The sequence below is a fragment of the Thalassophryne amazonica genome, chromosome 11 (genome assembly GCF_902500255.1).
Source record: "Thalassophryne amazonica chromosome 11, fThaAma1.1, whole genome shotgun sequence".
In the NCBI taxonomy this organism is placed as follows: Eukaryota; Metazoa; Chordata; class Actinopteri; order Batrachoidiformes; family Batrachoididae; genus Thalassophryne; species Thalassophryne amazonica.
In genome coordinates, this window is record NC_047113.1 from 40,477,749 (window position 1) to 40,504,783 (window position 27,035).

A 27,035-nucleotide genomic window follows, 5' to 3' on the forward strand; every position below is an offset into this window, starting at 1 on the left:
TTCTACCCGGCTAACATAGTCATATATCTGGCTGATCGGTCATTTTAAAAAGTTTCATTATGTATAGTGAGGCAAACGTGCACATTTACATCCATAGGGATCCTTAAGGTGCTACCTGACACTTCCGATGAAATTTTCACGTGTTGTGGTGACCAGACGAGGTTTACTAAGAGTGTTTTTAGCTTGCCCAGTGCCATTACATTAATTAGCCTGATAATGCATTGATTCATTTTGTGTTTGTTTGCAGTGAAAAGACCCACAAAAAGTCTAACAATAGAACCCAAATGGAAAAATATCTAACTTCCCTGTTACTGTTTTGTTCATATGTGAGTTTGAGTATTTTACAGTAAGCTATGCTGTAGATAAGATAACGACACTGATGTCAGAGTCAAGTTTGGTTTCATATTTAAACGTTTTGAATGCACTGCTGTGATAAAAGCAGAAATTACAGAAACAATAGTTCTGCCACTGTAAAGCCTTTTAACTCATGGAAAATGTGTATTCACAGGACCACCTCACTGCACTTGGATTAAATTACATACAGTCTATGATTACAACATGTCACATCTCCTCTTTGTGTGCTGAATGGTGCAAAACCCTCTTTATGTGTGGTGTCTTCAGACAATGATGAGCACCGTTACTCACTCTGACACACTTTCAAATAGAACAACAGCTTCTAAAAATCCCAAGACGTCACATTTGCTTGGAAAAAGAAGTCATGTTAGACACTTTAGACGTCACCTTTATTGTTACAGCCACCAAGGATGTAATAAAATCCCCAGCATTTATTACATCAGCCAAGGACATAATAAATTCATTGGCGTTTATTTATTTGTCTGTCTGTCTGTCTGTCTGTTAGCAGGATTATGTCAAAAATACTGCATGGATTTTGACAAAATTTGCATCACAGATACATATTAGGCCATTTTTGGAGGTGATCTGGATCCGGATTCTGGATCAGGATTTCACGTTGTCGGATTTTGAGGATTAAGTCAAAACTACTTAATGGATTTTCACCAAATTTTCACCACATATTGCTGTTAGGTCTCAGAAGACATGATCTGGATCTGGATCCAGATTCTGGATCAGGATTTTACTTTGTAGACTTTTAAGGATTATGTCAAAACTACTTCCAGGATATGACACCATGATGTAAAACCAAGATCAGAAAGACACTATTTTGTTTCATCTTGTGAATTAAATGCCACATTTCAAAATCTTGGTCAGTTGGACCATTCTGGATCAGTATTAAATTATTGCATTGTGTTGTGGAATCTGGATCCAGGTAAAGTCCAGGTCATGATGTGAATCACATATCTGTTATTTTGAGTCCTCGTCAGCCCTTGGAGGATGTTAGAAATCTCGGATTGCTCTTGTTTTGAAAATTCAGTGGATTGACTCTTCCATTCATACACTGACTTCTAGTCTGGCTTCGTCCCATCTTTGTGGTTTCACGTGCCCAAGTCTACAGGCGACAAATTGATTCTCACATGAAAAATGTACATATGCAGTTAATTTGATTAATCATTTAGATTATTACCTCCGCCAAGGAGGTTATGTTTTCGGTCGCGTTTGTTTGTTTGTTTGTCTGTCTGTCAGCAGGATAACTCAAAAGGTTTTGAATGGATTTTGATGAAATTTTGTGGAGTGGTTGGAAATGACAAGAGGAACAAGTGATTAAATTTTAGTGGTGATCTGGATCACGATCCGGATCCTGATGCTAACACGTTAGCACGTCTATGGCATTTTCAATGTTAAAAGTTGCAGTTGCAGCTGTCATCACGTTCGGGTGCATTTGTTTTCAAATTGTAATATTTCTTAAATTTATTTTTGTTTATATATTAATAATCTAATGATTATTATATGCAATTTTAGAGAAAGAGACAAAAAGAAATAGATTACTGTGCCAAGGAGGGAATCTCTTTAGGGTCAGTGACCCTATGACCTTGTTTAGAGAAGTGTTTCCTAAATGTTAAAAAATTCATATATTTGCAGTTTAGTTGAATAATAAATTGAATTTTGTCTCTTATTTGTTTTTGTCTATAAGCACATGCAATATCAATATCAGTGCTCAGATGACAGTAGCTTCTGGGAAAGGTGCAAGTTGCAATAAACTGTGCTGCCAAGTGCTAAGGATACATGCTATCCAGTCACAGCAGATGAAAGTTTTTTTTACTACTGAGCAAACATCATTGTTAGACTTTTTTATGTTCAGTGATTCCACGGTGTGTAGATGTTATGGCGTCAGTGACCCCATGGCCTTGGCGGAGGTTTGCACTCTGAGTGCTTCTAGTTTTTAAATTGCTCAACAGCCAAAATTAAAACATGCTTTTGTAAGAATAATGATGTTTCCTTGATATACGCTGACAGAACATAGATTGATGATACTGGTGTGATCGGAGCACAACTTGCCATAATACAGGAAAGAAAGTTTGTATTTTCAAACTCACCAACAATCTGATTACCAGGGAAGTGCCCACGGAAAACACCTGAATAAATCCAGTTTCAACAGAGTGAAATATTAACCTTTCACACAGTGTAATTCTAAACACTCATCCAGTTCATTCATTGTGCACTATATCAAGACTTGATCTTGACAACAAAAGCATGCCAAGATACAAATGACCAGGAACAGAACGTGTTATATAAAAGATGAGGAAACCAGTGAATGAAAGCAAGCTGACAGTGCTTGTTTAAAGTTTCTACATGTGATTTATTGTAAAGAAAGTCTTCTTTATATAAAATGTTGAGTTGCATAAGTGATGTCACCCTTTAACACAACACAAGCAAACTCACAGGATGGACATATGAATATATTTGATTCACTGAATATGTCTCGGACTTCATTTAGATCAATCTTTAGGGCCCCTTCACACATAACATGATTGAAGCCGACTAGTGCAACAAGGAGGAATTGCATGCCAGTCGTGAAAAATCTGAGCCGCCTCTAGCGCCTCGTACACCTGTCGCTACAACTATTCGCACACACCAGCGGCCAAAAGACAGAGAGTGCCCTGTGAGAGTCCATTCGATCCCTCTCACGGCATGTGTCAGCCAAATTTCATGTGATACACATGAACATCCAACACCACTCGCTGGACACTTAGAAAATGTGGTGCTGTTTGCACTGTCAGCACGAACATAGTGAGCAGACAACCACTTTTGAGCTGGCAGTGGAATTTGTCTAAGTGCGCCCACGACTGTGAAGTTGCCAAGCAACAAACATGTGGTGTGCATGTATATCGCGCGTGTTGCTCCCCCCGGCTCTCCCCACAACACGTCTGGCATGTGTCTGTTTCGTGCCCCCCCGCAACACATGTGGCATGAGGAGTGGGGGGGTGGGGGGCACATTTGTATGAAATTCTGATATGTATGTACAGATGGGGAGCGGCCAGCCAGAGCGCACACAGCACAGCGAGGCGCCCTTCAGCTGATCACTGGTCAGAGACTCACTGACAGCTGGAAATGACAGCTCAGTGCACATAACGTGTCACATTAAAAACACAGAGACCACAGCCAGGACAGGTATAGAAATAATTACTACAATAACTACATACATAATGGACAATTTTCAAGTTGCACTGCCGAGACTTCAGGTTAGTGAGCCTCTCACTCACGTGTTTGGTGTCATTAGAAACACCAGCTCACCTGTCAGATTTCCAGGGAGTTAAAGGGCCACTGGAGATGAATTCCACGCCATATCGGTAAGTAATTTTGTTGTCGTTGTTGTTAACCCACAAAGAGTGAGAAGGAATGCAGCAGTGGTGTGGCATATCATCAATGACTGTGGAAATTTACATGTTCTCTTCAGGCAGTCATCTTTATAAATCTCATTGGAACGGCACCAAACAAAAGTTCCAGCATCATCACCTTGCCCAATGCAGATTCGAGATTCATCACTGAATATGACTTTCATCCAGTCATCCACAGTCCACGATTGCTTTTCCTTAGCCCATTGTAACCTTGTTTTTTTCTGTTTAGGTGTTAATGATGGCTTTCGTTTAGCTTTTTTGTATGTAAATCCCATTTCCTTTAGGCGGTTTCTTACAGTTCGGTCACAGACGTTGACTCCAGTTTCCTCCCATTCATTCCTCATTTGTTTTGTTGTGCATTTTCGATTTTTGAGACATATTGTTTTAAGTTTTCTGTCTTGACGCTTTGATGTCTTCCTTGGTCTACCAGTATGTTTGCCTTTAACAACCTTCCCATGTTGTTTGTATTTGGTCCAGAGTTTAGACACAGCTGACTGTGAACAACCAACATCTTTTGCAACATTGCGTGATGATTTACCCTCTTTTAAGAGTTTGATAATCCTCTCCTTTGTTTCAATTGACATCTCTTGTGTTGGAGCCATGATTCATGTCAGTCCACTTGGTGCAACAGCTCTCCAAGGTGTGATCACTCCTTTTTAGATGCAGGCTAATGAGCAGATCTGATTTGATGCAGGTGTTAGTTTTGGGGATGAAAATTTACAGGGTGATTCCATAATTTATTCCTCACAATTGAGTGAGTCCATATTTTTTTCCCTCTGCTTGGTCTAAAAAAGTAACCGTTACTGATTGCCACAGTTTTTTTTTTTCTTAATTTCTTATAGTGTTTCTTAAAGCCAGAAAGTTGCCATTTGAAATGACTTTAGTTTTGTGTCATGTCTGTGATCTGCTTTTTTTCTACAAAATTAAACAACTGAATGAACATCCTCCAGGCCGATGATTCCATATTTTTGCCAGGGGTTGTATATAAGGTGCCTAATTTATGTGTGTGTGTCATTCTGTGTGTGTGTGTGTGTGTGTGTGTCTGCAGGGCCAAGCCATATACACTGAGGCAGATAAATATTTGATCCACGGTTGATTTTGCAAGTCTTCCCACCTACAAACAATGGAGAGTTCTGTAATTTTTATCGTAGGTACACCAACTGTGACAGACAGAATCTAAAAAGAAATTTCAGAAAATCACATTGTATGATTTTTAAACAATTAATTTCCATTTTATTGCATAAAATAAGTATTTGATACAATAGAAAAACGGGCCTTAATATTTGGTACAGAAAAAAAATCATACAATGTGATTTTCTGTATTTTTTTTATTTTAATTTTTTTTAGATTCTGTCTCCTACAGTTGAAGTGTACCTACGATAAAAATGAGAGACCTTCATTCATTGTAGGTGAGAAAACTTGCAAAACTGACAGTGGATTAAATACTTATTTGCCTCACTGTATGGATAAAGAGGTGGAGTGTGGGTGAGACCTTGTATGACCAGGACGGAACAAATGAAGCCCAAACACCTACAGGCTCAGCTAACATGCTAGCCTCAATTCAGAGGTGTTTACTAAATCATATTTTTGGGGGCTGAATGGTGGTTCTCATAAGATTTTTTTGGTGTGGGCATTAAAAATTATGACTCACTTATTTCCTCAGTAATCGTGGATTAACTAGATGCAACTCCATTAAGGTACTGATAGTTATACAAATCCTAACAACATTACCATCCAAAATTACATCACACAATAACTTCAGTCAATGCAAATAATGACACACACATTTGTTGATCCTTCTTACTTTTTGGGTTTGAAGCCAGAGTTGTCAGAAAAGTTACCACAGGGATAACTGGCTTGTGGCAGCCAATCGTTCATGGTGATGCCGCTTTTTGATCCTTCGATCTCGGCTCTTCCTAATAATTGGAAGCCATATTCAACACGTGTTGTTCATCCACTAATAGGGAACATGAGCTAGTTTAGACCGTCGTGAGACTGGTTAGTTTTACCCTACTGATGATGTGTTGTTTCAGTAGTAATCCTGTTCAGTACGAGAGGAACCGCAGATTCAGACATTTGGTGTATGTGCCTGGCTGAGAAGCCAATGTTGCGACGCTACCATCTGTGAGATTATGACTGAACACCTCTAAGTCAGACTCCCACCACGCTGCAAGGTGGATTTTTGGTTAGCCAGGCCCCCTTTTAACTGGGGGGGGGGGAGCAGAGCCCGTCGTGACTGGACTGCGGCGCGGCTGGATGTGTGGCCACCCCTCTCCTTCCTTGCACCTCATGTTTGTGGAGAACCTGGTGCTAAATCACTTGTAGATGACCTGATATTCATGACGATCAGCACCTCTAAATCTGAGGCTCTGGTTCTCAGCAGGAAATTGATGGATTGCCTAATCCAGGTAGGGAATACGTTTTTCCCCAAGTGAAGGAGTTCAAGTACCTTGGGGTCTTGTTTATGAGTGAGGGGACAATGGAGTGTGAGATTGGCTGGAGAATCGGGACAGCAGGGGCAGTGTTGCATTCGCTCTACCGTACTGTTCTGAGTGTGAAGGGAGACTGTTTCCGGTTCCGGTGGCGCACGCGTACGCTGCGACTCGGCAGTGGGTGAAAGTTTGTATTGCTTTTAACGTTTGGTGTTTTTAAAGTTTTATTATATTGTTTTAAGGGTTTATATGGTGCGCAGTGCAATGTGCAGCTAAAATGGTCCCTAAACGTTTAAGTATTTGGACTCTCTTGTTTTGTCTGGTCTTTGCTGTACTGCGAGGTAAAGTCGGTTGTTACCGACTGCAGTACAGCGGTAATGAATTGCTCCAGCTTAACTTTGGAGTGCGTTTTGGAGTACCTGAGATTGCGGAGCACACCTCCTGGATGGTTTTGGGGATCACTATTTTGTGCATTTGCTGCCCTATTATAAGTCTCTGCTTAAGAGGGTGAAGGTCTCCACAAGAGAATTTAAGGACTGGAACAGTGATGCAGTGCTTTGCCTTCAGGAGTGCTATGAATGTACGGACTGGGACATATTTATAGAGGCATGTGGCGATAACCTGGATGAACTGGCGGATGTGATCTGCTCTTATGTGGTGTATTGTAGGGATATGTTGATTCCTACTAAAAAAGTGAAAATATATCCTAACAACAAACCCTGGGTTACAAAGTCTGTGAGAATCAGTTTACAATCTAGGAGAGAGGCTCATAGATCGGGGTCAGTTACGGAATTCTGCAATGCTACTAAAGAAGTGAAAATGGTGCTGGAAAAGGCTAAGAGAAATTATGCAGGGAAAATAGAGGAAAAGATGGCAAATAAAAATTTTGGATCTGCTTGGTCGTGTATGAAAACGATAGCTGGGCTTCAGGAGCCCAAGTCCAGATCCATCACCTTGCTGAAGAACTATCAGACAGATGTTGAATTTGCTAATGCTCTGAATACTTTTTACACAAGGTTTGATATCTCAGATCACAGTTCAGAGATTAAGGAAATAAAGCATAAAGTGAAAGACAGTCAGCACTTTTTTATTTCTCAAAAAGAGGTAGAAAAATCTTTTTGTGCCCTCAAATCAAAATGTCAGGGCCCTGATAATGTTTGCAGTCGCCTCTTAAAAAACTGTGCTAAAGAGCTGAGTCCTATTTTCCAATTTATTTTCAATATGTCTCTTGAAATGCAAACTGTGCCAAATGTGTGGAAAGACGCTGTTGTTGTCCTTGCCACCAAAAATTGTACTCCAAAGGTTCTAAATGACTTTAGGCCTATAGCTTTGACGTCCATTGTCATGAAAACCTTTGAGAAACTGGTGAGAACAGAAATTATTAATCAAGTTGGTGCCAAATTGGACCCTATGCAATTTGCCTATAGGCCAAATAGAGGGGTTGAGGATGCCACAGTCACTTTAATGAATTTGCTTTTTAGTCACCTTGAAGGGAAAGGTGCGCATGTCAGACTTTTATTTGTTGACTTTTAACACAATTCAGCCGCACATTTTAGCCTCAAGACTTTTAGATCATTTTAATCTAAGTTGTAATCTTGTGGGCTGGATTCTGAGCTTCCTCACTAACAGGACACAAAAAGTGAGAGTGAATGGGGTCTTGTCTGAGCAGACCCAGTCCTCCATTGGGACACCACAAGGCAGTGTTATCTCTCCACTTTTGTATATTTTGTACACTGATCTCTGCAGAAGTTGGAGGGAGGGGAGGACTATTCTTAAGTATGCAGATGACACTGTTATTGTCAGTTTGCTTCAGGACAGTGAGGTTGGCCACGGTCCTGTGGTTGATGATTTCTTGGATTGGTGCGAGAAGTCTTTTCTACAGATGAATGTATTGAAGACTAAAGACATGGTCATTGACTTTAGGAAGGGCTCCCACAAACATGGAGTAACTCTCCTAAAAGGTCAGGCCGTAGAAATTGTGAGCACCTATAAATATCTGGGTACTGTTATGGATGATAAACTCACTTTTGAGTCAAATAGTGAAGTGGTGTGTAAAAAAGGTCACCAGCGCTTGTGCTGTCTTAGAAAACTGGCATCCTTTCACATTGACAAATCTTTGTTAACAATGTTTTATCGTTGTTATATCAAATCTGTTTTATCTTTTTGTTTGGTGTCATGGTTTGGAAATTTGTCAGTTAAAAATAAAAACAGTCTGAATCAGATTGTAAAATGGGCGAGCAAAATCATTGGTGGAGAGACTCAGCTGTATCCAACCTCTCTGTACATGAGGCAGGTCCAGAGATTGGTTGAGGCAGTTCTAAAGGACGCCTCACATCCTCTTTTTGATCAGTTTGAACTGCTCCCTTCAGGATGGAGGTATAAAGTTCCTTTTTGTAGAACTAAGCGCTATAAGAGCACTTTTATTCCTGCTGCTATTAGTGTACTTAACAGACGACCTTGATTGTATATTTAATTAATTTATCCGCTTTTTTGCTTTGAGATGGCACACGCTCTGTGACTTTTGTTCTGGCGCCATGCTATTGGCCTGTACTTGCACTGCTTTATTGGTATTGTATTCTTATATTTTTTATATTGTATTTTTATATTTTTATTGTATTTTTATATTTTTAATTATATTTAGGGTATTTTTATCGGTTTTTACACTCAACAAAAATATAAACGCAACACTTTTGGTTTTGCTCCCATTTTGTATGAGATGAACTCAAAGATCTAAAACTTTTTCCACATACAAAATATCACCATTTCTCTCCAATATTGTTCACAAACCAGTCTAAATCTGTGATAGTGAGCACTTCTCCTTTGCTGAGATAATCCATCCCACCTCACAGGTGTGCCATACCAAGATGCTGATTAGACACCATGATTAGTGCACAGGTGTGCCTTAGACTGCCCACAATAAAAGGCCACTCTGAAAGGTGCAGTTTTATCACACAGCACAATGCCACAGATGTCGCAAGATTTGAGGGCGCATGCAATTGGCATGCTGACAGCAGGAATGTCAACCAGAGCTGTTGCTCGTGTATTGAATGTTCATGTCTCTACCATAAGCCGTCTCCAAAGTCGTTTCAGAGAATTTGGCAGTACATCCAACCGGCCTCACAACCGCAGACCACGTGTAACCACACCAGCCCAGGACCTCCACATCCAGCATGTTCACCTCCAAGATCGTCTGAGACCAGCCACTCGGACAGCTGCTGAAACAATGGGTTTGCATAACCAAAGAATTTCTGCACAAACTGTCAGAAACCGTCTCAGGGAAGCTCATCTGCATGCTAGGTGTCCTCATCGGGGTCTCGACCTGACTCCAGTTTGTCGTCATAACCGACTTGAGTGGGCAAATGCTCACATTCGCTGGCGTTTGGCACGTTGGAGAGGTGTTCTCTTCACGGATGATGCGAAGGAGATGTGTTGCACTGCATGAGGCAAATGGTGGTCACACCAGATACTGACTGGTATCCCCCCCCCAATAAAACAAAACTGCACCTTTCAGAGTGGCCTTTTATTGTGGACAGTCTAAGGCACACCTGTGCACTAATCATGGTGTCTAATCAGCATCTTGGTATGGCACACCTGTGAGGTGGGATGGATTATCTCAGCAAAGGAGAAGTGCTCACTATCACAGATTTCGACTGGTTTGTGAACAATATTTGAGGGAAATGGTGATATTGTGTATGTGGAAAAAGTTTTAGATCTTTGAGTTCATCTCATACAAAATGGGAGCAAAACCAAAAGTGTTGCGTTTATATTTTTGTTGAGTATATGTGTTATGTAATTGTTATGAATGGTGTGACTCACTGCCAAAACAAATTTACCTTTTGGTACAAATAAAGTAACCTTGAACCTTGAACCTTGAACTGTTCTGATGAAAGGGAGCTGAGTCAAGTTATGGCCATGGGGGTTGGGTCATGACCATAAGTGATGGTTGGGTCCCATGCTGTAGCTGTTGCCCCCTCGACCCAGTCCCAGATAAGCAGTTGAAGACGAGTGAGTGAGTGACATTCGTTGAGACAATTAACAACACAACAACCCATTTCATAACAGACATTTGTTGTAAAATGCTGAAACAAAAATGATTCAGCTTCAGGTTTATGAATTCTTTTATTTCAATTGATATGAGAATGTGAGTATGGAGTCAAAACAGTTTCTTGTAGTTTTGAATATTTCTACTGAATATGACTGACTGTATGGACCAATTATCAGATTGCAATCAGAGTAGTGAGAAAATACATAAAAATGTTATTTTGAAATGCTTTGACATTCAAATAGTATTACCAAAAAAAAAAAAAAAAAAAAAAAGCAAATATATACATACTGATTGCTGAATCTTAATATCTAGAAACATGATACTATTGTCTGAAATGGTGCGAACTTCTGAGCTAGTTCTGGCAGACAGCTTGAACAAATTCCCCTCTGCTTGTCTGCGCTGCCTGCTGTCATGTCATTGCTGCTGCTTTGACCTGTCTGTACTGCAGCATCCGCCTGTGCGCTCCGATCGGGGCAAGAAAAAAAATGTGTGTCTAATCATCATATCGTCAGCAAAAATCGGAGGGGCGTGATAAGAGAGCGTCCTCACCAACATCTTGGTGTGGTACAGGAGCTGCTCTCAGGCTGACAAAAAGGCTCTGGAGAGAGTCAGGAAGTCAGCACAGAGCATCATAGGAGCGCAGCTGTCCTCTGTCAGACATCTATAACACCAGATGTCTGCGCAGGGCCAGAAGCATCAGCTTCGATGGTTCACACCCCGGGCACAGCCTGTTCTCACTATTGCCCTCAGGAAAGAGGTACCGGTCCATCAAGGCCCGCATATCCAGACTCACCAACATGTTCTACCCAAGTGCAATACGGGTATTGAATGCACATCCTACAGTTGGCTGACTTATATACACCTACTGGCTCCTTTGTAAAGTACATGTATATATTCTTATTTGTCTTTTATGTTTACTTTTTTACACCGTTGCACTACAGGAATTGTCTTTTAATTTTGTTGTACCTTGTGTATAATAACAATAAAAAGCATTCTATTCTATAATGATTGAACCCTATCACCAAACTCCAAAATATATGCTGCTGTCCCTCTACCTGAGTTGGCTGACTTAGTGTAGCAGATAAGTAGAAAAATGCTTCAGTTTGTTAAAGAATCATAAAATTTGGTACAATTGCTCATTAAGACCCACTCTTTTGAAAAGTTTGGATAGCCACACAAAATTTCAATATGGCCACCATTTTTCAAGATGGCCACAGGTTGTACCAATTTACAATAAATAAATCTACCAACTACTTTCTACCACCTAATTGATATGGGGCTATTAGACAGCTTTTGGGACACTAAACTAAGCTAAACTACACTAAAACTAGTACTATTCTACCATATTGGAGTTACTAAAGCTTGGTGAAGCATTAGTAAAGCAGGATTATCTATCAATCAATCAATCAATCAATCAATCAATCAATCAATCAATCAATCAATTTTATTTATATAGCGCCAAATCACAACAAACAGTTGCCCCAAGGCGTTTTATATTGTAAGGCAAAGCTATACAATAATTACAGAAAAACCCCAACGGTCAAAACAACCCCCTGTGAGCAAGCACTTGGCAACAGCGGGAAGGAAAAACTCCCTTTTAACAGGAAGAAACCTCCAGCAGAACCAGGCTCAGGGAGGGGTAGTCTTCTGCTGGGACTGGTTGGGGCTGAGGGGAGAGAATCAAGACATGCTGTAGAAGAGAGCAGAGATCAATCACTAATGATTAAATGCAGAGTGGTGCATACAGAGCAAAAAGAGAAAGAAACACTCAGTGCATCATGGGAACCCCCCAGCAGTCTAAGTCTATAGCAGCATAACTAAGGGATGGTTCAGGGTCACCTGATCCAGCTCTAACTATAAGCTTTAGCAAAAAGGAAAGTTTTAAGCCTAATCTTAAAAGTAGAGAGGGTGTCTGTCTCCCTGATCCAAACTGGGAGCTGGTTCCACAGGAGAGGAGCCTGAAAGCTGAAGGCTCTGCCTTGTCTAGCTGACACTGAACCCCATGGTGAGTTTCACAGCAGTGAAGTCACCAGTGTGCCCTGGTTGTGTGCTGACATTCACTCCTTCAAACTAAATATATCACTAACACCACCATCTAAATTGTACATAGAGATTAATTAATAGCCACAAAGGTATGTGTTACAATGACTTACACAGAACATTGTCACATTTAACAAACTTTTATGAAAAGAGTATTTTTGTTTCGACTGAAATGTGAGAAACAACAAAGGATTTTGGCTGCCGTCTTTGTTTAAATATGCTAAATCAAATCTTGGAGATCCAAGATCGCGGCGCAGCAGTAGCTCGCAGCGGCTGCTCCAGATACAAAAATGGTGCTTTTTGTTTATTTACGTGTATTTTTCCTCAAGTTCTTTGGTACATGGACATAAGAACCACCTGTGTCCATGTGTACGAATGACAGACACTGCTGCACCACCGAAAACAAACAAAACAAACAAAAACAAACAAGCAACACCGTAAATCATGAGCTGCGAGAGACGCTGCATGGTTTCGGACTACTACGGCAACCGCTTGGCTGACAAAGTGCCCCACTTTCCAGATCCTTTAAATATCAATGTTTATATATATATATATATTTATTTCAATTATACAAAAACACATTTAATATTTCCAGTGCATACATAAAATTTAAACACAACCAATACAGGATATTTACAACAAAACAGTTATAGTAACATGCTCATATTACACTGCAATAGCAAATGTATATATTGTACAAAAATATATATATTCATGCAAATTTCATATAAAATGTGGCTTCTGTAAATGCAACCAGATGAATAATGAAACACAATCAATATCTTGCATTGGTCAAATAAAACACAATCAGTTGGTTCTTTTACAGGTTTTTGCTGTTGTCATTTTTTTGCATGAAGTTATAATTTGACATGTCAGTCCTTGTCCACCACATTACACAGACACCGACTGATCACAGATCATTTCACTGTAGTATGAAGCTGGTTCCGTTGTGCTGTTCCCGGTTTCACTTCCTGTCTCTGCGTTGCCGGAGTCTCCTGAGCTGTTCATATCTGGCAGTACGTCATCATATTCAAAAGCAGGGTTCATTTTACCCTGCTGGTGCCGAGTCTTAACTTCCTCAAAGATTTGGAGAACCTTTCATGCAGCCAAGCAAAACATCAAGATTTCAAATGAAAAACTCACTAAATTATACATTTTAATCACAATGAACAGCAAACATTTATATTACCTTAGATTTGGGAATCAAGCCCACTCTGAAGAATCCAATGTGTCCGGTTTCAATCTTGGTGCAGTCCACCACAGTAGATGCAATGTTCTCTGGAGAAGGTCCATCACACAGAACACCATCCACCTGAATATATGCATGGCATAAAATGGATCTGTCATTAAGTAAAAATTCAATTGCGTTTCATAAATACAAAACCTTGTCATCACCTTGTCACCCAGTTTTGCATAAACTTGGTTGTGATGAGTTGTGTCTGCCTCCCCTGTGGGGTTGGCAGAGGTTACAGCAATGGGTCCCACCTGAAAAGACAATAAATAAATAAATAAAAATGATCTCAAGAGTCTTCAGATTTGTTTCATTTCATGCAGGTAGTGATTCTGTTTGTACACCTCACCAGATTAATGAGATGTGTTGCAACAGAACAGTCTGGGATTCTGATAGCAATGCTTTGTGGTGTTCCAATGTGTTTGGCTGCATCTCCTAAACCAAAGATGTCCAACCACGGGCCTGTCCAAAAAATTAGAATCAAGGTGAGGCTCAGTCCTTTTTATGCATGATCAGGGACTAACAGGCATACACTATCCTACTACTAACCTCTAGCTATAACCATGCTGAGGGAGGAGGGCCATGCAGTCTGCATAAAGTCCAGCAGCAGAGGACTCAGCAGGTGTCGGACTGGCTCCAGCTGTTTGATGGAGGAGATCCAAAGGGACATGGGCCGGTCCTGTGCCTGCTTCTTCACCCTAAAGTCAAACAGGGCCAATAAGAGAGTAATGACACTGAATCAATACATGAATTATGTAAGGGGACACGCCAAATGTAAAACACATTCTCACTTGAAAGCTTTGACAACCGCATCAGGCCTGTTGCAAGCTGCCACGAGCACATAGACTGTATCAGTGGGCATTCCACATATGCCACCATTCTTCATGATTTCTGAAGAGGGAAGATGACAAATGCAGAAGTAGCAATCAATTCATCCTCTCTGACAAGCAAATATACCAAAAAAGAAAATCATAAAATGTAACCCTCTCACACAGTCATCAGGGAGTACTAATGGTGTAGGAGAGGCAATTGAGACATTTTGAGGCTGAACCAGAATAGCAGGTCATGGTTCTCCATGTTCTGTATTCCCAGAAACCAAAATTTCTCAACATTGCACCCAGTAGGTCAAAACTTCACATATTCTTAAGAAAAGTTGGTTTCTCAGAATGCAATACATGGAGAACCACATCCTATGTTTCCTGAGTCGGGCTCAAAACTTCTGAATCACCCCTTGTATGCATCAAGTGTTAGTCGTGTATTGTTGCTGAGTTATTGTGTTCACAATAATAGCTACTTCATCATCATTAATATGCAAATATATACAGGGTGGGCCCCTAAAATGTTACCACTTTTTGATCGTACATAAGTTTTGAAATGAGAACTTATTCGAAAGTTTTATTTACAGACTTGTAACAGAAGCATCAAATTAACATTTGATACCACAGTTTTCCCACTTTGTCTCTTGTTGTCCGCACAGTTCAATAATTGATGACATGTTCAATCCACGTTCCTCTTCTTTGGATTATAGCTGCAACACGCACATTGAAGTTTGTGATGACATTGCTACACATCTCAAGAGGGATTCTCAGAATTTCTTTTTCATCCCTATACACCCTAAATATCATAAGATCACACACCTCCCAGGCTTTTCTTTGGCTTTTGAGAATTCTCACCTGCAATCTGCTGGACAGAGGTGGCCTTGCAAGCAGGTACATGTGGACACATACTACTGCCTCCTCCAACCCCACTCATCTTAATTAAAGGTTTTCCCAATGGGATCTGGGGGGACTGGAAAGTGCTGTTGAATATGTGAGCCAGAAAACAGTAAAAACTGACCAGGCCAAAAATGATACTGACAGCGATGCAGAACCCATAAGGCAGTGCACCTATTGCACTGAGCAAGAAGTTAATGATGATAAGTTGGAAGGTGAGGGAGTAGGCAAACCAGGCGACATTTACAAACAGTGATGCAGCTACCACTAAACAGTTAAGCAATATGAAGCTAATGATCCCCACAGCCAAACTGAAGCCTCTGGTTTCACCACCATACAGAAATAATAAATATGACATCACCACCCATAATATCCACATCACCCCATACAGAATAAAGGCTGTGCTCTCAAAAGTTTTACCACAAGCGAAAGCCACTGAACCACAGAGCACATGGATTGCACCAACAATTACCACCCAGGGCAAAACCAGCTCTAACTGAGACTCTTCATTTGTTGTGGCCGTGATAGCAAATGCAGCCAGGACACTGCAAGCGTGACCCAACACCTCAGCATCTGCATACTTGGAGTAACCTAAGTATGGCGAATGCAGGTCTTTGTCATCAGCTCTCAGAGTGAGACCACGCATCTTGGTTGCTAGTGCCTTGAAATATCCTTGTCCGACAGGAATTACTGTGGTGGAGACCATGTGGAAGGTGGTAACCAAAAGCATACCTGCGGATGCTATAAATATACCCACCTGTACCCCCTGGGGCCCTCTTTCGTAGAACCGCTTGGGCTGGGAAGCTATGGCAATGCAGTAGGCTGCAAAAAATAACTGGTATATCCCCTCTAACAAACTCTTCTGACAACTAAACAGAGCCAGGATGAAGAACAGCACAGCAAAAACAACAAAGAAGGGAACGGGCATAATTAAATTCAAATTCATAAAAGCACTGAAGCCCTCTGCAAATTTCAAAGTAGCTGTAAAGCCACAGAAAGTTGCAGCCAGTGGGTCCATGGCTCTGTAGAATAGGACACACATGCCAAGCTGGAAGACTCCAGCCAACAACAGCCAGATGGCATAACCACAGGACAGCTGTGGGACCACGCCTACTAAGGGCCAGGCTGATACAGAAGCAGCTAGCAAGTTCATCACCACACTCACTGACGCTACATCACTGCACCCCTGGTTGTGTGTTGGTTTCAGTTCAGGTTTTTTCTTCAGCTCAAATCCAGGAAGTTGTAGTTTACCTTGAGTGATGGTGGGCAAAAGGCATCCAAAGCTAAAGTAAGCACCCACCAGACACACAAAGAAATAGTTAGCAGCTGTTGCAGACTGGCCAAAACCTGAATCAGACAGACTGGCAATTTGATGGGCACAAGCTAAACTGATACCGACTGCCATGAGACAAAGGACTACTTTCTTCAGAAAGACTGCTACAATGCCAATGAACAGCAGGGTCAAAGTAAACGCTGCCAGCCCAGGGACCAGAGAGGCTTGAAGGTCTGCACGATGTGCCATCGTCTGCCCTGCCACAATGTAAATCAGCCCAGAGCCACCCCACAGGGCGGAGACGCTGAGACAGAGAGTGGAAAAGAGATGGCCGTGCGACAGACTGCGACGTACACCTACGAGAAAAACACAGCAAAGTGTGGAACAGAAAGACTGTAAATTCTGCAAATGCCAATAAATATTACAATTTGTCTCTTTAGCTGTTGGATGAGTTGGATTAGTAAGCTTTTACTGCTTGGTACAAGCCCATCGCCAGCTTTTGCATCCGAAGGCATCTACTGTTTTACAAATTGTCATGATTCAGCAGCACGAATGATAAATGGTAAATGGACTGCATTTATATAGCGCTTTTCCATCTCCATCAGACGCTCAAAGTGCTTTACAATTATGCGTCACATTCACCCAGATGTCAGGGTGCTGCCATACAAGGCACTCACTACACACTGGGAGCAATAGGGGATTAAAGGCCTTGCCCAAGGGCCCTTAGTAAATTTCCAGTCAGGCGGGGATTTGAACCCATGATCTTCTGGACTCAAGCCCAACACCTTAACCACTAGACCAGGGGTGGCCAAGTTCGGTCCTCAAGAGCCACCTTCCTGACACTCTTCGTTGTCTCCCTGCTCCAACACACCTGAATCCAATGAAAGACTCGTTTAAAAGTCTGGTAAAGAGTTTTTTATTGGATTCAGGTGTGTTGGAGCAGGGAGACAACTAAGAGTGTCAGGAAGGTGGCTCTCGAGGACCGAACTTGGCCACCCCTGCACTAGACCATCACCTCCCCCACGAAATATACATTAATCTATTGGTTCGTCATATTGTCACAAAAAGTACAAAATTTCCGTCACGGGAGCGCAAATTCATTCTAATTCATTCTGTGATGGCTGCACGTAATTAAAAGTGCAGAGGGCGTGTGTGTGTGTGTGTGTGTGTGTGTGTGGGGGGGGGGGGGGTCGGGGATGGTTATGGTTAAAGTTAGGGTTGGGGGTAGGAGTAGGGTTAATAATAGTGAGTTAAAAAAACCCTCCGTCATGAAAATTTGAATCATTTCGTGATGGGAGGACGAAAGAAATCATGAGACTGGGCTGGTTTTAGAGTTGGCATTTTGAGAAAGCTCAGGAACGAGCTGCAGATAATGCAGCTGGCTTTTACGTGTCATAAATAAATAAATAATAATAAAAAACAAACAAACTCTGGAAACACATTAAAATTTGACTGATGAAGTGATGACTAAAATTCCTTCACTGGTTTAAATATCTGTGGGAAAGATAAATTGTCAGACGATCCCTAAATCATTCATTAGTTTCAATGTTTTTTTGCAGGGAATTTCACATTTCCTTTAAACATTTTGTGACCTGTAAAGGTAGCAGAAACACTCTCCCATGTAAAGTACTGAAGGACCTGGTAGACATTTTGGTTAGTTACAGGGTTAGGGCTAACTTTAGTAACCACAAAGTGACTTTCCAGAGCCTCTACCTGTACTTCTAGCACTGTTGGTTGCTGTTTAATTTATATAGAATAAAACTTACTTATAGTAACGCAACCTGGTCTCACGGCAAGTTGTGATTCAGCAGCACGAAATATAAATTAATCTATTAGTTTGTGATATTGTGACGAAAAGCGCCTCATTTTCATCACAGCAGCACAAATTCATTCTAATTCATTCCGTGCACGAAATTAAGAGGGAAAAGCGGGGGGAGTGTACTTATGGTTAGAGTTGGGGGAAGGAGTAGGGTTAGGTTATGGTTATGGTTAGGGTTGGGGGTAGGAGGAGGGTTAGTGAGTTAAAAAAACCCCATCATGAAAATATGACTCATTTCATGACACGCTGAAAAAAGAGAATGTTTGAACCAACTTTAAAAATTGTTACAATTTATAAAAATCTGAATGAATTAAGTTGTTTGAAATTAAGTTTGTAAGTTAGAGTTGATTTAACTTTCAAACTTAAGTTCCAGTGTTGTATAAAGTACCTGAAAATCACACTTAAGTAAAAGTACAGATACCCATTAAAAAATGACTTTGGTAGAAGTCACTACTACTACTACTACTAGTCAAGTCACTGATTGAAATGCTACTCAAGTAAAAGTCTTAAAGTATCTAGTATTTATTGTACTTATGAATCACAAGTAATGTCCAACTAAATGTACTCAAGTCTTGAACATAAAAATACAAGTAAATGTTAATAATCAAAAACGGACTGAATTTTTTTTTTATATTACAGTTTATCTAGACTTGTAAATGACTGGTAGTATTAGTCAGAATACTGAAAATTGTGCACATCACACAAAAACACTTCAGAAACAAGGTTTCAAAACCTAAATGAGAGTAGGCTACTCACTAGGTGTTCACAGGAAACAGTTATTTATTTCTATATTTATTTATTTTCATTGTTACATGGTTTTATCTTTTCTGTTGTGTTTTGTTTCATTATGTTCTTTTTGTCTCTTTCTCTAAAATTGTATTGTAACATTATTAGTCTATTATTATTGACTATTATTGTCTATTATGTAGACTATTACTGTTGTTATAATATATGAATAAAAATAATTTAAAAATTACAATTTGACTCTTTTACGACAACGAACACTGAGCCATTAATTATACAGAAAACAAATCAACACAAACGTGCTGATGCAAACAGCTTAATGCTAACTTTAACATTGAAAACGCTGTAGACATGCTAACGTGTTAGCATCAGTCCTGTTTTTAAGTTATAAAATACATCTATCAACTGTTTCAGAAGACCATAACAGGTCGGTTTAACATAAAAATATTAAATATTACTCACAGACATATGTTCTTCAGGGTTTTAGTGGGGAATAATTAGGTTAAAGTGAAATAAAACAATCAATCCATGAATTGCAGATCGAAGCACTGCTTCCACCTGTGAATCACTGCTTCGATTGGTTCAAGGTTCAAAGCAAAGCCGCGCTGCAGAAAAGTTGATTACAGACCCGCTGCAGGTCGGTAATCGATGTAGAGAAATTATCATTTTCCTGACAAACACCCCACAAGTGCGAAACTGGAAAAAGCCTACCAGACATGCCTCATGACAAATCGGCCTGACTTCATTGCAGTCACTAATAATCATTGGTGTCTCTGGGTGAAAACACAACCTTTTTCGTGTGTGTGTGTTTTTTTGTAATGAGTAACGGCATGGCGAATAGAAAATGTATTGCGTAGAAGTATGCAATTAAGGTCGGAAATGTAGTGAAGTAAAAGTGAAAGTAAGCTGAATTAAAAAAAACTCAAGTAAAGTACGCGTACAAAGTCTCCCAAAACGTACTTAAGTACAGTAGTGAAGTATTTTTACTTTATTACTATACAACACTGTTAAGTTCAAACAACTTAATTCATTCAAGTTTTCACAAATTGTAACACTTTTTAAGTTGGTTCAAACATTCTCTTTTTACAGTGCAGGAGCACGAAAGAAAAAACGTGAGACTGGGCTGAGTAACGATATTATTTTCATGATCGAGTGAGCTCTTAATTTTTTTTTTTCAATTAATCTATTGGGCCATAAATGTCAGAAAATGGTGAAAAATATCCATCAGTGTTTCTCAAAGCCTAAGATGACGTTCTCAAATATCTTATTTTGTCCACAATGCAAATAGATGTTTTACTCTCAGAGAGGAGTAAATAGTCACAATTTAGAAGCTGAAATGAGACACATGTGACTATAACTAGCTAATCTAAAGCAGGTTTCCGGATGTTAAATTACAACTTGACCATTAGAGGTGTCAATAAACCATTAGCAAAATGAACCAGATCTGACTAACATCCCTGAACCAGCACTCTCTGGGACATTTCATGAGCAGCGGTTTGATGACAGTCATGGCATCATGATGCCCCCAGTGCTGACATGCAATGCAAAAGATCATCAACCCATACCAATGGCTAGATAACATTACTGACCCAACTCCATCTGACAGCAAAATAACTAACGAGTGACAATTATTTATGCGAGCAAAATCACTGTTCCATACAAACCTGCATAAGCTAAGAGGACGGCAATGATGAGGAGCTGAATCCCCAGTGCAGTGAGGGGGATGAGATCTTCAGAAGAAGAGCTGCCATAGCCATTCACCGAGAGCAGGAGAGAACCTAGAGGGTAAACACCAGGTCAGTATTTTCAACAGGAGGACACGCAAGCTTGTGTGACAATGTACATAATCAATGGACAAGGTTGGATAGTATTACTTTGAAAGAATACATGTGGATTACATGTATGTATGTACATACATTTGGATTACTTGTAATCTGATTACTTTTGGATTACATTTCAAAGTAATCCTACCCAACCTTGTCAATGGACGATATAAAAACAAGCTTAAGGACCACTTGTGCAGGTTTGTCTTTATGGAAGTGAATTTACTTTTATTGTATTTTTAAAAATTTCTTTTTAAATCTCTTTCTTGTTTAACTCTGAGGCAGTTTATGACCTTTGCTCATGAAAGGTATTATATAAATAAATGTCACAACAAATTTTACTTACATGCTACATATATATTCTTAAGAAAAAACAGCCTTTCTCTAAAAATTTTTTTTATCACAATTTCCATCAGCAAATGAGACTCTCTCTCTCTCTCTCTCTCTCTCTCTCTCTCTCTCTGCTCTCTCTATATATGGAAATGCTTCATGTTGGTATCATTTGCTGATGCAAATTGTGATAAAAATTTATGATTTTTTTTAATTTTGTTTTTTCAGCTGTAATAAAAGTGCACTTTCTGACCTCTGTGTGCGTGCGTGTGTGTGTGTGTGTATATATAAATACTAGTCAAATAATACGTACTGTATTGGTTTTTACTATAATTATACATTTTTTAGTTTTATCCGAAAAATATGTTTTCTCTTCTCTGATCGACTTTCCAATATCTTTATTTTTTATGTCATTAATAATCATCTGATCAGCCGCTTGGCGTAAATATTTATTAATGCCCCATATACGGTTCCAAACCCATAATTCCGAACGTCATATTAAAGAAAATCAATAAAATAAACCAAAATAGATTGTTTTTATAAAAAGTGTCCTCTTACCCCCAGAGATGCCCAGCACGCCCACAGACATGCGGAGTGACTGAAGCTCAGCCATGGTGCGAGTGAACGAACGTGCACGAGCCGGCCCCGCGCTTTATATCACCGTCGTGACGTCATCGCACCGGAGGGAAAACAGCTGAACGAAAAAGCTGCACCTCCTCAGGTGACGGGATCGCTTCAAGGACAGGACTGTCCCACTTCCCGACACTGTGCGCGCGGATGGGCGGGGCGCTAGAAATAAAAGGTTCTGTAAAAAACAAACAAACAAACAAACAAAAAACAACAACAACAAAAAAAAAAAAACAAAAAGCGTGGGGGTTTTCCATCAAAGGCCCACAGAAAATTTTGGGATGTTGTCCAGGCCAGGGATGCATTCTGGAGGGTTTATTGATTGCTCCCCTCCTCACCCACCCAGTTTAGTTGTACTGCATAATATGTGTGGTATTTGTATTTTTTGTGCACATTTTCACCCTTTTTTGCCTTAACCCCAAATTAATATCACAACCTACATGTTTTTTGATAAGATCACTATCAATCAATCAATCAATCAATCAATCAATCAATCAATCAATCAATCAATCAATCAATCAATCAATCAATCAATCAATCAATCAGCATTTATATGCTTTGCAGCAGCCAGACAGTGTCCAAAGTGTTTTACAGTAAAATCAAGGAACAAGAGTTCACAACAATAAAACAAACATTGCGGAAAACAGGAGATGGCATAAGTGGGCGAAGTGGGTATTCTGCAGGGCCGTATATAGGAATGTGAAAGGGGGGGTTCAAATCCTTGAGTTGGGGGTCCAGTGGGCCGCAGGGCCCCCGGTGGGGTCGAGGGGCAACGCCTTCGTGGGGGGCTCAGGGGGGCGAAGCCTCCCGAAGCAGAAGCTTTTTGAGGATTTCGAGGGGTAAAAAGCTACATAAATTTCATTTGAAACCCAAAATGTATCATTTTAGGAAATACATTTTTATATACAAATAGTCCTTGCTTGGGATTGGATCAGTTGCCATAAGAACCACCCAGGAAGAACCAAGATAACATTAATGCAAACTTTATACCTGCCTGTCGGTTGTGAATGACGCAACCGACAGGCGTGAAAAAACTTCACGAAGGTTCAAGCTTGGCTGATGCAAGCGCACATGATTCAAATCCATATAGTTTTTGCAAAAAATAAAAAGGTCGGATAGTTTTCTAACAGACCTCGTATTTAGCGGTATTAATATTCGCGTTTACATTATGAATATGTACGTATATGTATGTTATGTATTAAAATAGTGGTATTTAATTTGGCGACCTTGTTTAACTCGCGAAATTCACATAATAAATCCCACGCGAATATTTGCACCTTTACAGTATTTGCAACAGGAAGGAGAAGCACCCTTTATTTCTCAGCTTATACATACAAACATGTTTTTATAAACCAGACAAGTGTAATTGTGTGTCTACATGGGTATTTACAAGCCTACTAATCTGTTTGATATCAGAGGAGGATAGGGACCAGGGAGCAAAATTCTCAACCCCCATGGGAAAAGTTTATCTAGTAGTTTCCCCTTTCATCACTTAAGGGATTACTCCTGCAGAGGAAATGGAAACTTGAGGGTGTGTGATAATAGCTGTGTAACAGTTAGTGCTTGTTGCTTATTATCATTGAAAAGAAAATACATAACGTTGATATCCAGATCAGAAAAAAAATCAGCAGAAAAAAATCAGCAGAATTCTCCCTGAACCCCCTCTATATACGGGCATGTTCTGTCTGAGCAGTCTGGATGTGTCCAGTAACAGAGGTAACAATGACTCTCGCCGATTTGAGGAAAGTGGGTACCATATTTCCATGATTAAAAGCCTGGGTGTTTTTTCAAAACATGCTCAGACCTGGCACCTAAACGAGGCCGGTGATTATTAACAAAATACTGCTTGCTGCCTGCACTGTAATATGGTGTTAAGTTTCACATCCCTGGGTGTGGTGAACCAGAGATAACCGTTTTAGATCACAGCCCTCTGCATGGCTGTAGACTCGCGCACGTGCTAAACGACGGAGACTGCAAGGGCTGTGATTTGTCACTTTTATGTTTCACTCCTTCCTCTCCCATCACATTTTAATAGTTTTTGCAGTGATTACATTTGGATCATGGCTCAGATATGTTTGGCAGAAAAGTCCGCAAATATGACCAACTTTACAACACAAAGTCAGAGAAAGACCAAATGACCTGCAATTCATGGGGCAAATTATATGTACCGTACCATTGGTTTGGAGTTTGATGATTGTGCAAAGAAATAGAGCTCCTTGAGGGACAGATTAATCCAGAAAAGCCACTGTTCCTGCAGCAAATTGCATAAAGATGGAGAACTTTAAAAGGGTTACATGTACATCAATGTCATTGTATGGCCACGGAGTTATAAAGCAGGATAAGCATAAACCAGGCATTAGCATTTTAAGGTACCACTCCGCAGCAGACTTAAAAAAGAGTGACTCAAACAAATGTAATCTTTTTATGCACATAACACCTGACGCTTATTTAAGTCAGGCATCTTTTTAAAAATTTTGACCCGGTCGTTAAATGAGGCAGGCCCTGATTCAAGGTCAGGCATTTAATCAAGGAAATACATGAGCCTAATTAGTGCTGGGGATTCCCCGTAGATCGTTCGGTGCCTCCTGACTGTAACTAATCTGTTACATACATATAATGGATTTTGTCCATTTTATACGTATAATGGATTTTGTCCGTTTTCTACATATAGAGGATTTCGATTATAACACAAAATTCGCTGGTCCACCTGAATCCATTATATGCGGGTTTTACTGTACTCTATTTTGTCATTTGATTTTTAAATGGATCACAATGGAAATAAGTTTTCTTGTGTATTACATGTATTTTTAATATATTTACAATTATATTATGTACTTGTATTGAGCTTACTAAATAAAATTATGCATGCACGCATGCATACACTTACACAGACGCCACCTAATTTTTAATATACGAGTATAGATGATTTACCACCCCCTGCTGTGCATTTGGTTGGGCAGAGCGCTCGAACACAGGTCTGCAGATTCTGACTGCCAGAAATAAAAGGTTCTGTAAAAAAAAAAAAAAAAAAAAAAGTGGGGGTTTTCCATGAAAAAGCGCGGCCCGTATTTTTTTTTTTTTTTTTTAGGTATCTCCAGGAGAGGCACAAATGTGTCACATGATGCACAGTGACCAGAGAGCCTGGCGTGTGAGTCCAGAATGTAATTATCAACGTCCATTGTTCAGTGTTGTGATCTCATATCTGTAGTTTCTCCAAATACATTAATCCTACCAATGTTCTGTTTTGGCGGTGTTCATCCTTGACCCACATTACATAAGCATGCCAAACAGCAAATGTCAGCTCTCCCCAATTTATCCGTGATTGAAACTATACACATGCACTCACACATGTACACAGATGCCACTTTGCTTTAAATATATTGTGACTAGCTGTGCAGAAAAATGAAAACCGAGGCAGAGCTTTTTGTCTTTTCTGCATTCTGCCCCAAGCAGGTGCTTTCATTTTTACACATACACAAACAGAAACAGTGGAGAAAGACATTAAAGGCACTACACTTCTGGTAATGGCAACATGACACTTAACTAAACTGACTAAACCAATGAACTACAAAACACAATAAATCAATAACACTAACAACACTGTTAAACTAACGTGAACCACAATAACAACATTTAAAACTCCAAAACTCAAACTCCTACGGTGCATTGCAGCACAGCACCCATTGTTCACTGTTGTTAGCTAATATGAGCAAAGCAACAGTGGTGCAGCCGCCGTCGCGAGCTCGCTCAATGGTAGATGGAGCCACAAACCGGAAATGGCACAAAAACCATTTGATGATATATACACAGATAGTGAAGAGCTTTGCTCATAAATGTCAGCGATATCAAACATATTATTCCTAATTTCTCCAAAATATTAGTCCTATCAACTTTCCATTTTAGCAGCTTTCATCCTTCACCCACAATACATATGCATACCAAATGGCAAATGTCAGCTCTCCCCAGTTTCTCCCCTGATCGAAGTCATACACATGCACACAGAAGCCACTTGGCTATTATACGAGGTCTCTTAGATAATAAACCGACCCTTTTATTTTTTTTTTAACTATATGGATTTGAATGACATGCGATTACACCAATCATGCTTGAACCCTCGTGCGCATGCGTGAGTTTTTTCACGCGTGTCGGTGACGTCATTTCCCTGTGGGCAGGCCTTGAGTGAGATGTGGTCCCGCCCTCTCGGCTGAATTCCTTTGTTTCACACGCTGCTCGAGACGGCGCGCGTTGCTTTATCAAAATTTTTTCTGGACCTGTGAGGAATATCCGAGTGGACACTATTCGAGAAATTAAGCTGGTTTTCTGTGAAAAGTTTAACGGCTGATGAGAGATTATGGGGTGTTTCTGTCGGTGTAAGGACTTCCCACGGAGCGGGACGTCATGCAGCGCTTCCAGGCGCTGTCGTCGGCCTGTTTCGAGCTGAAAACATCCTAATTTAAGGCTTAATTCACCCAGGACATCGTGAGAGAACAGAGAAGATTCAGAAGAGGCCGGCATGAGGAATTTATGCGGACATTCCACTGTTTAAGGACATTTTTTTAATGAAAGATGTACGCGCAAATTCGCTGAGTCGTTTCCGTGACGACTCGGCAAATCTGTGTGCGCCGCGACAGGAAAAACACCTCCGTGTTGAAAACCATTTGTAGAATTCAGGCGGCTTTTAATGGCTTTCAACAAGTGAGTAACTGAGAAATTGTTTAACAGCTTGGGCATGTTCCAACTTGCCCGTTAAGATTTCCAACGGAGGTGTTTTTCCTGCCGCGACCCCCCGCGGTCGGGTCCAGCCCGACATGCGACTCTGCCCGCACGTTCTTTCATTACAAAATGACCGTTAACAATGGAATGTCCGAATAAACTCCTCATGCCGACTTCTTCTGAAAGTTCTCTGTTCTCTGACGACTTACTGCGTCAACAGAGCCTGAAATGTGGAAGTTTTCAACTTGAAACGGCGAGACGCTGCCGCCTCGAAGCGCAGATCGCCGTCAGACGCCGTGGACCGTCCTTAAAGCGACACTACCAGACCAAAATCTCTCATCAGCCGTTAAAATTTTAACGAAAACCAGCTGAATTTATTGAATGGTGTCCACTCAGTTGTGCCTTACAGTTTTGAAAAAATTTTATCAAACAAAGCAACAGTCTCTGAGCCATTCCTAAACAATGAAAAAAATCGACGAGCGGGTGGACGACTC

The 27,035-nt window shown here is 40.4% G+C and overlaps 1 protein-coding gene across 1 annotated transcript; it reads right to left on the reverse strand.

Annotated features, from left to right (window-relative positions):
• Nucleotides 1–13,129: 13,129 nt before the first annotated feature.
• On the reverse strand, nucleotides 13,130–21,876 carry si:ch211-153b23.4 (uncharacterized protein LOC335392 homolog). The gene is made up of 9 exons (XM_034182272.1): nucleotides 21,760–21,876; nucleotides 20,713–20,826; nucleotides 15,174–16,841; nucleotides 14,292–14,391; nucleotides 14,050–14,198; nucleotides 13,850–13,962; nucleotides 13,665–13,754; nucleotides 13,459–13,581; nucleotides 13,130–13,364 (listed from the first exon to the last, which is right to left on the reverse strand). The coding sequence occupies exons 1-9, from the start codon at nucleotides 21,812–21,814 to the stop codon at nucleotides 13,161–13,163; spliced, it is 2,616 nt and encodes an 871-aa protein (XP_034038163.1). The 5' UTR covers nucleotides 21,815–21,876; the 3' UTR covers nucleotides 13,130–13,160.
• Nucleotides 21,877–27,035: the final 5,159 nt, after the last annotated feature.

Coding starts and splice junctions, on each gene's coding strand:
- si:ch211-153b23.4 (XM_034182272.1), bottom strand. CDS start 21,814: ATGGCTGAGCTTCAGTCACTCCGCATGTCTGTGGGCGTGCTGGGCATC. Junction 13,755..13,849: donor CAACACATCTCATTAATCTG/GTGAGGTGTACA, acceptor TTGTCTTTTCAG/GTGGGACCCATTGCTGTAAC. Junction 13,582..13,664: donor ATGCAAAACTGGGTGACAAG/GTGATGACAAGG, acceptor GCATATATTCAG/GTGGATGGTGTTCTGTGTGA.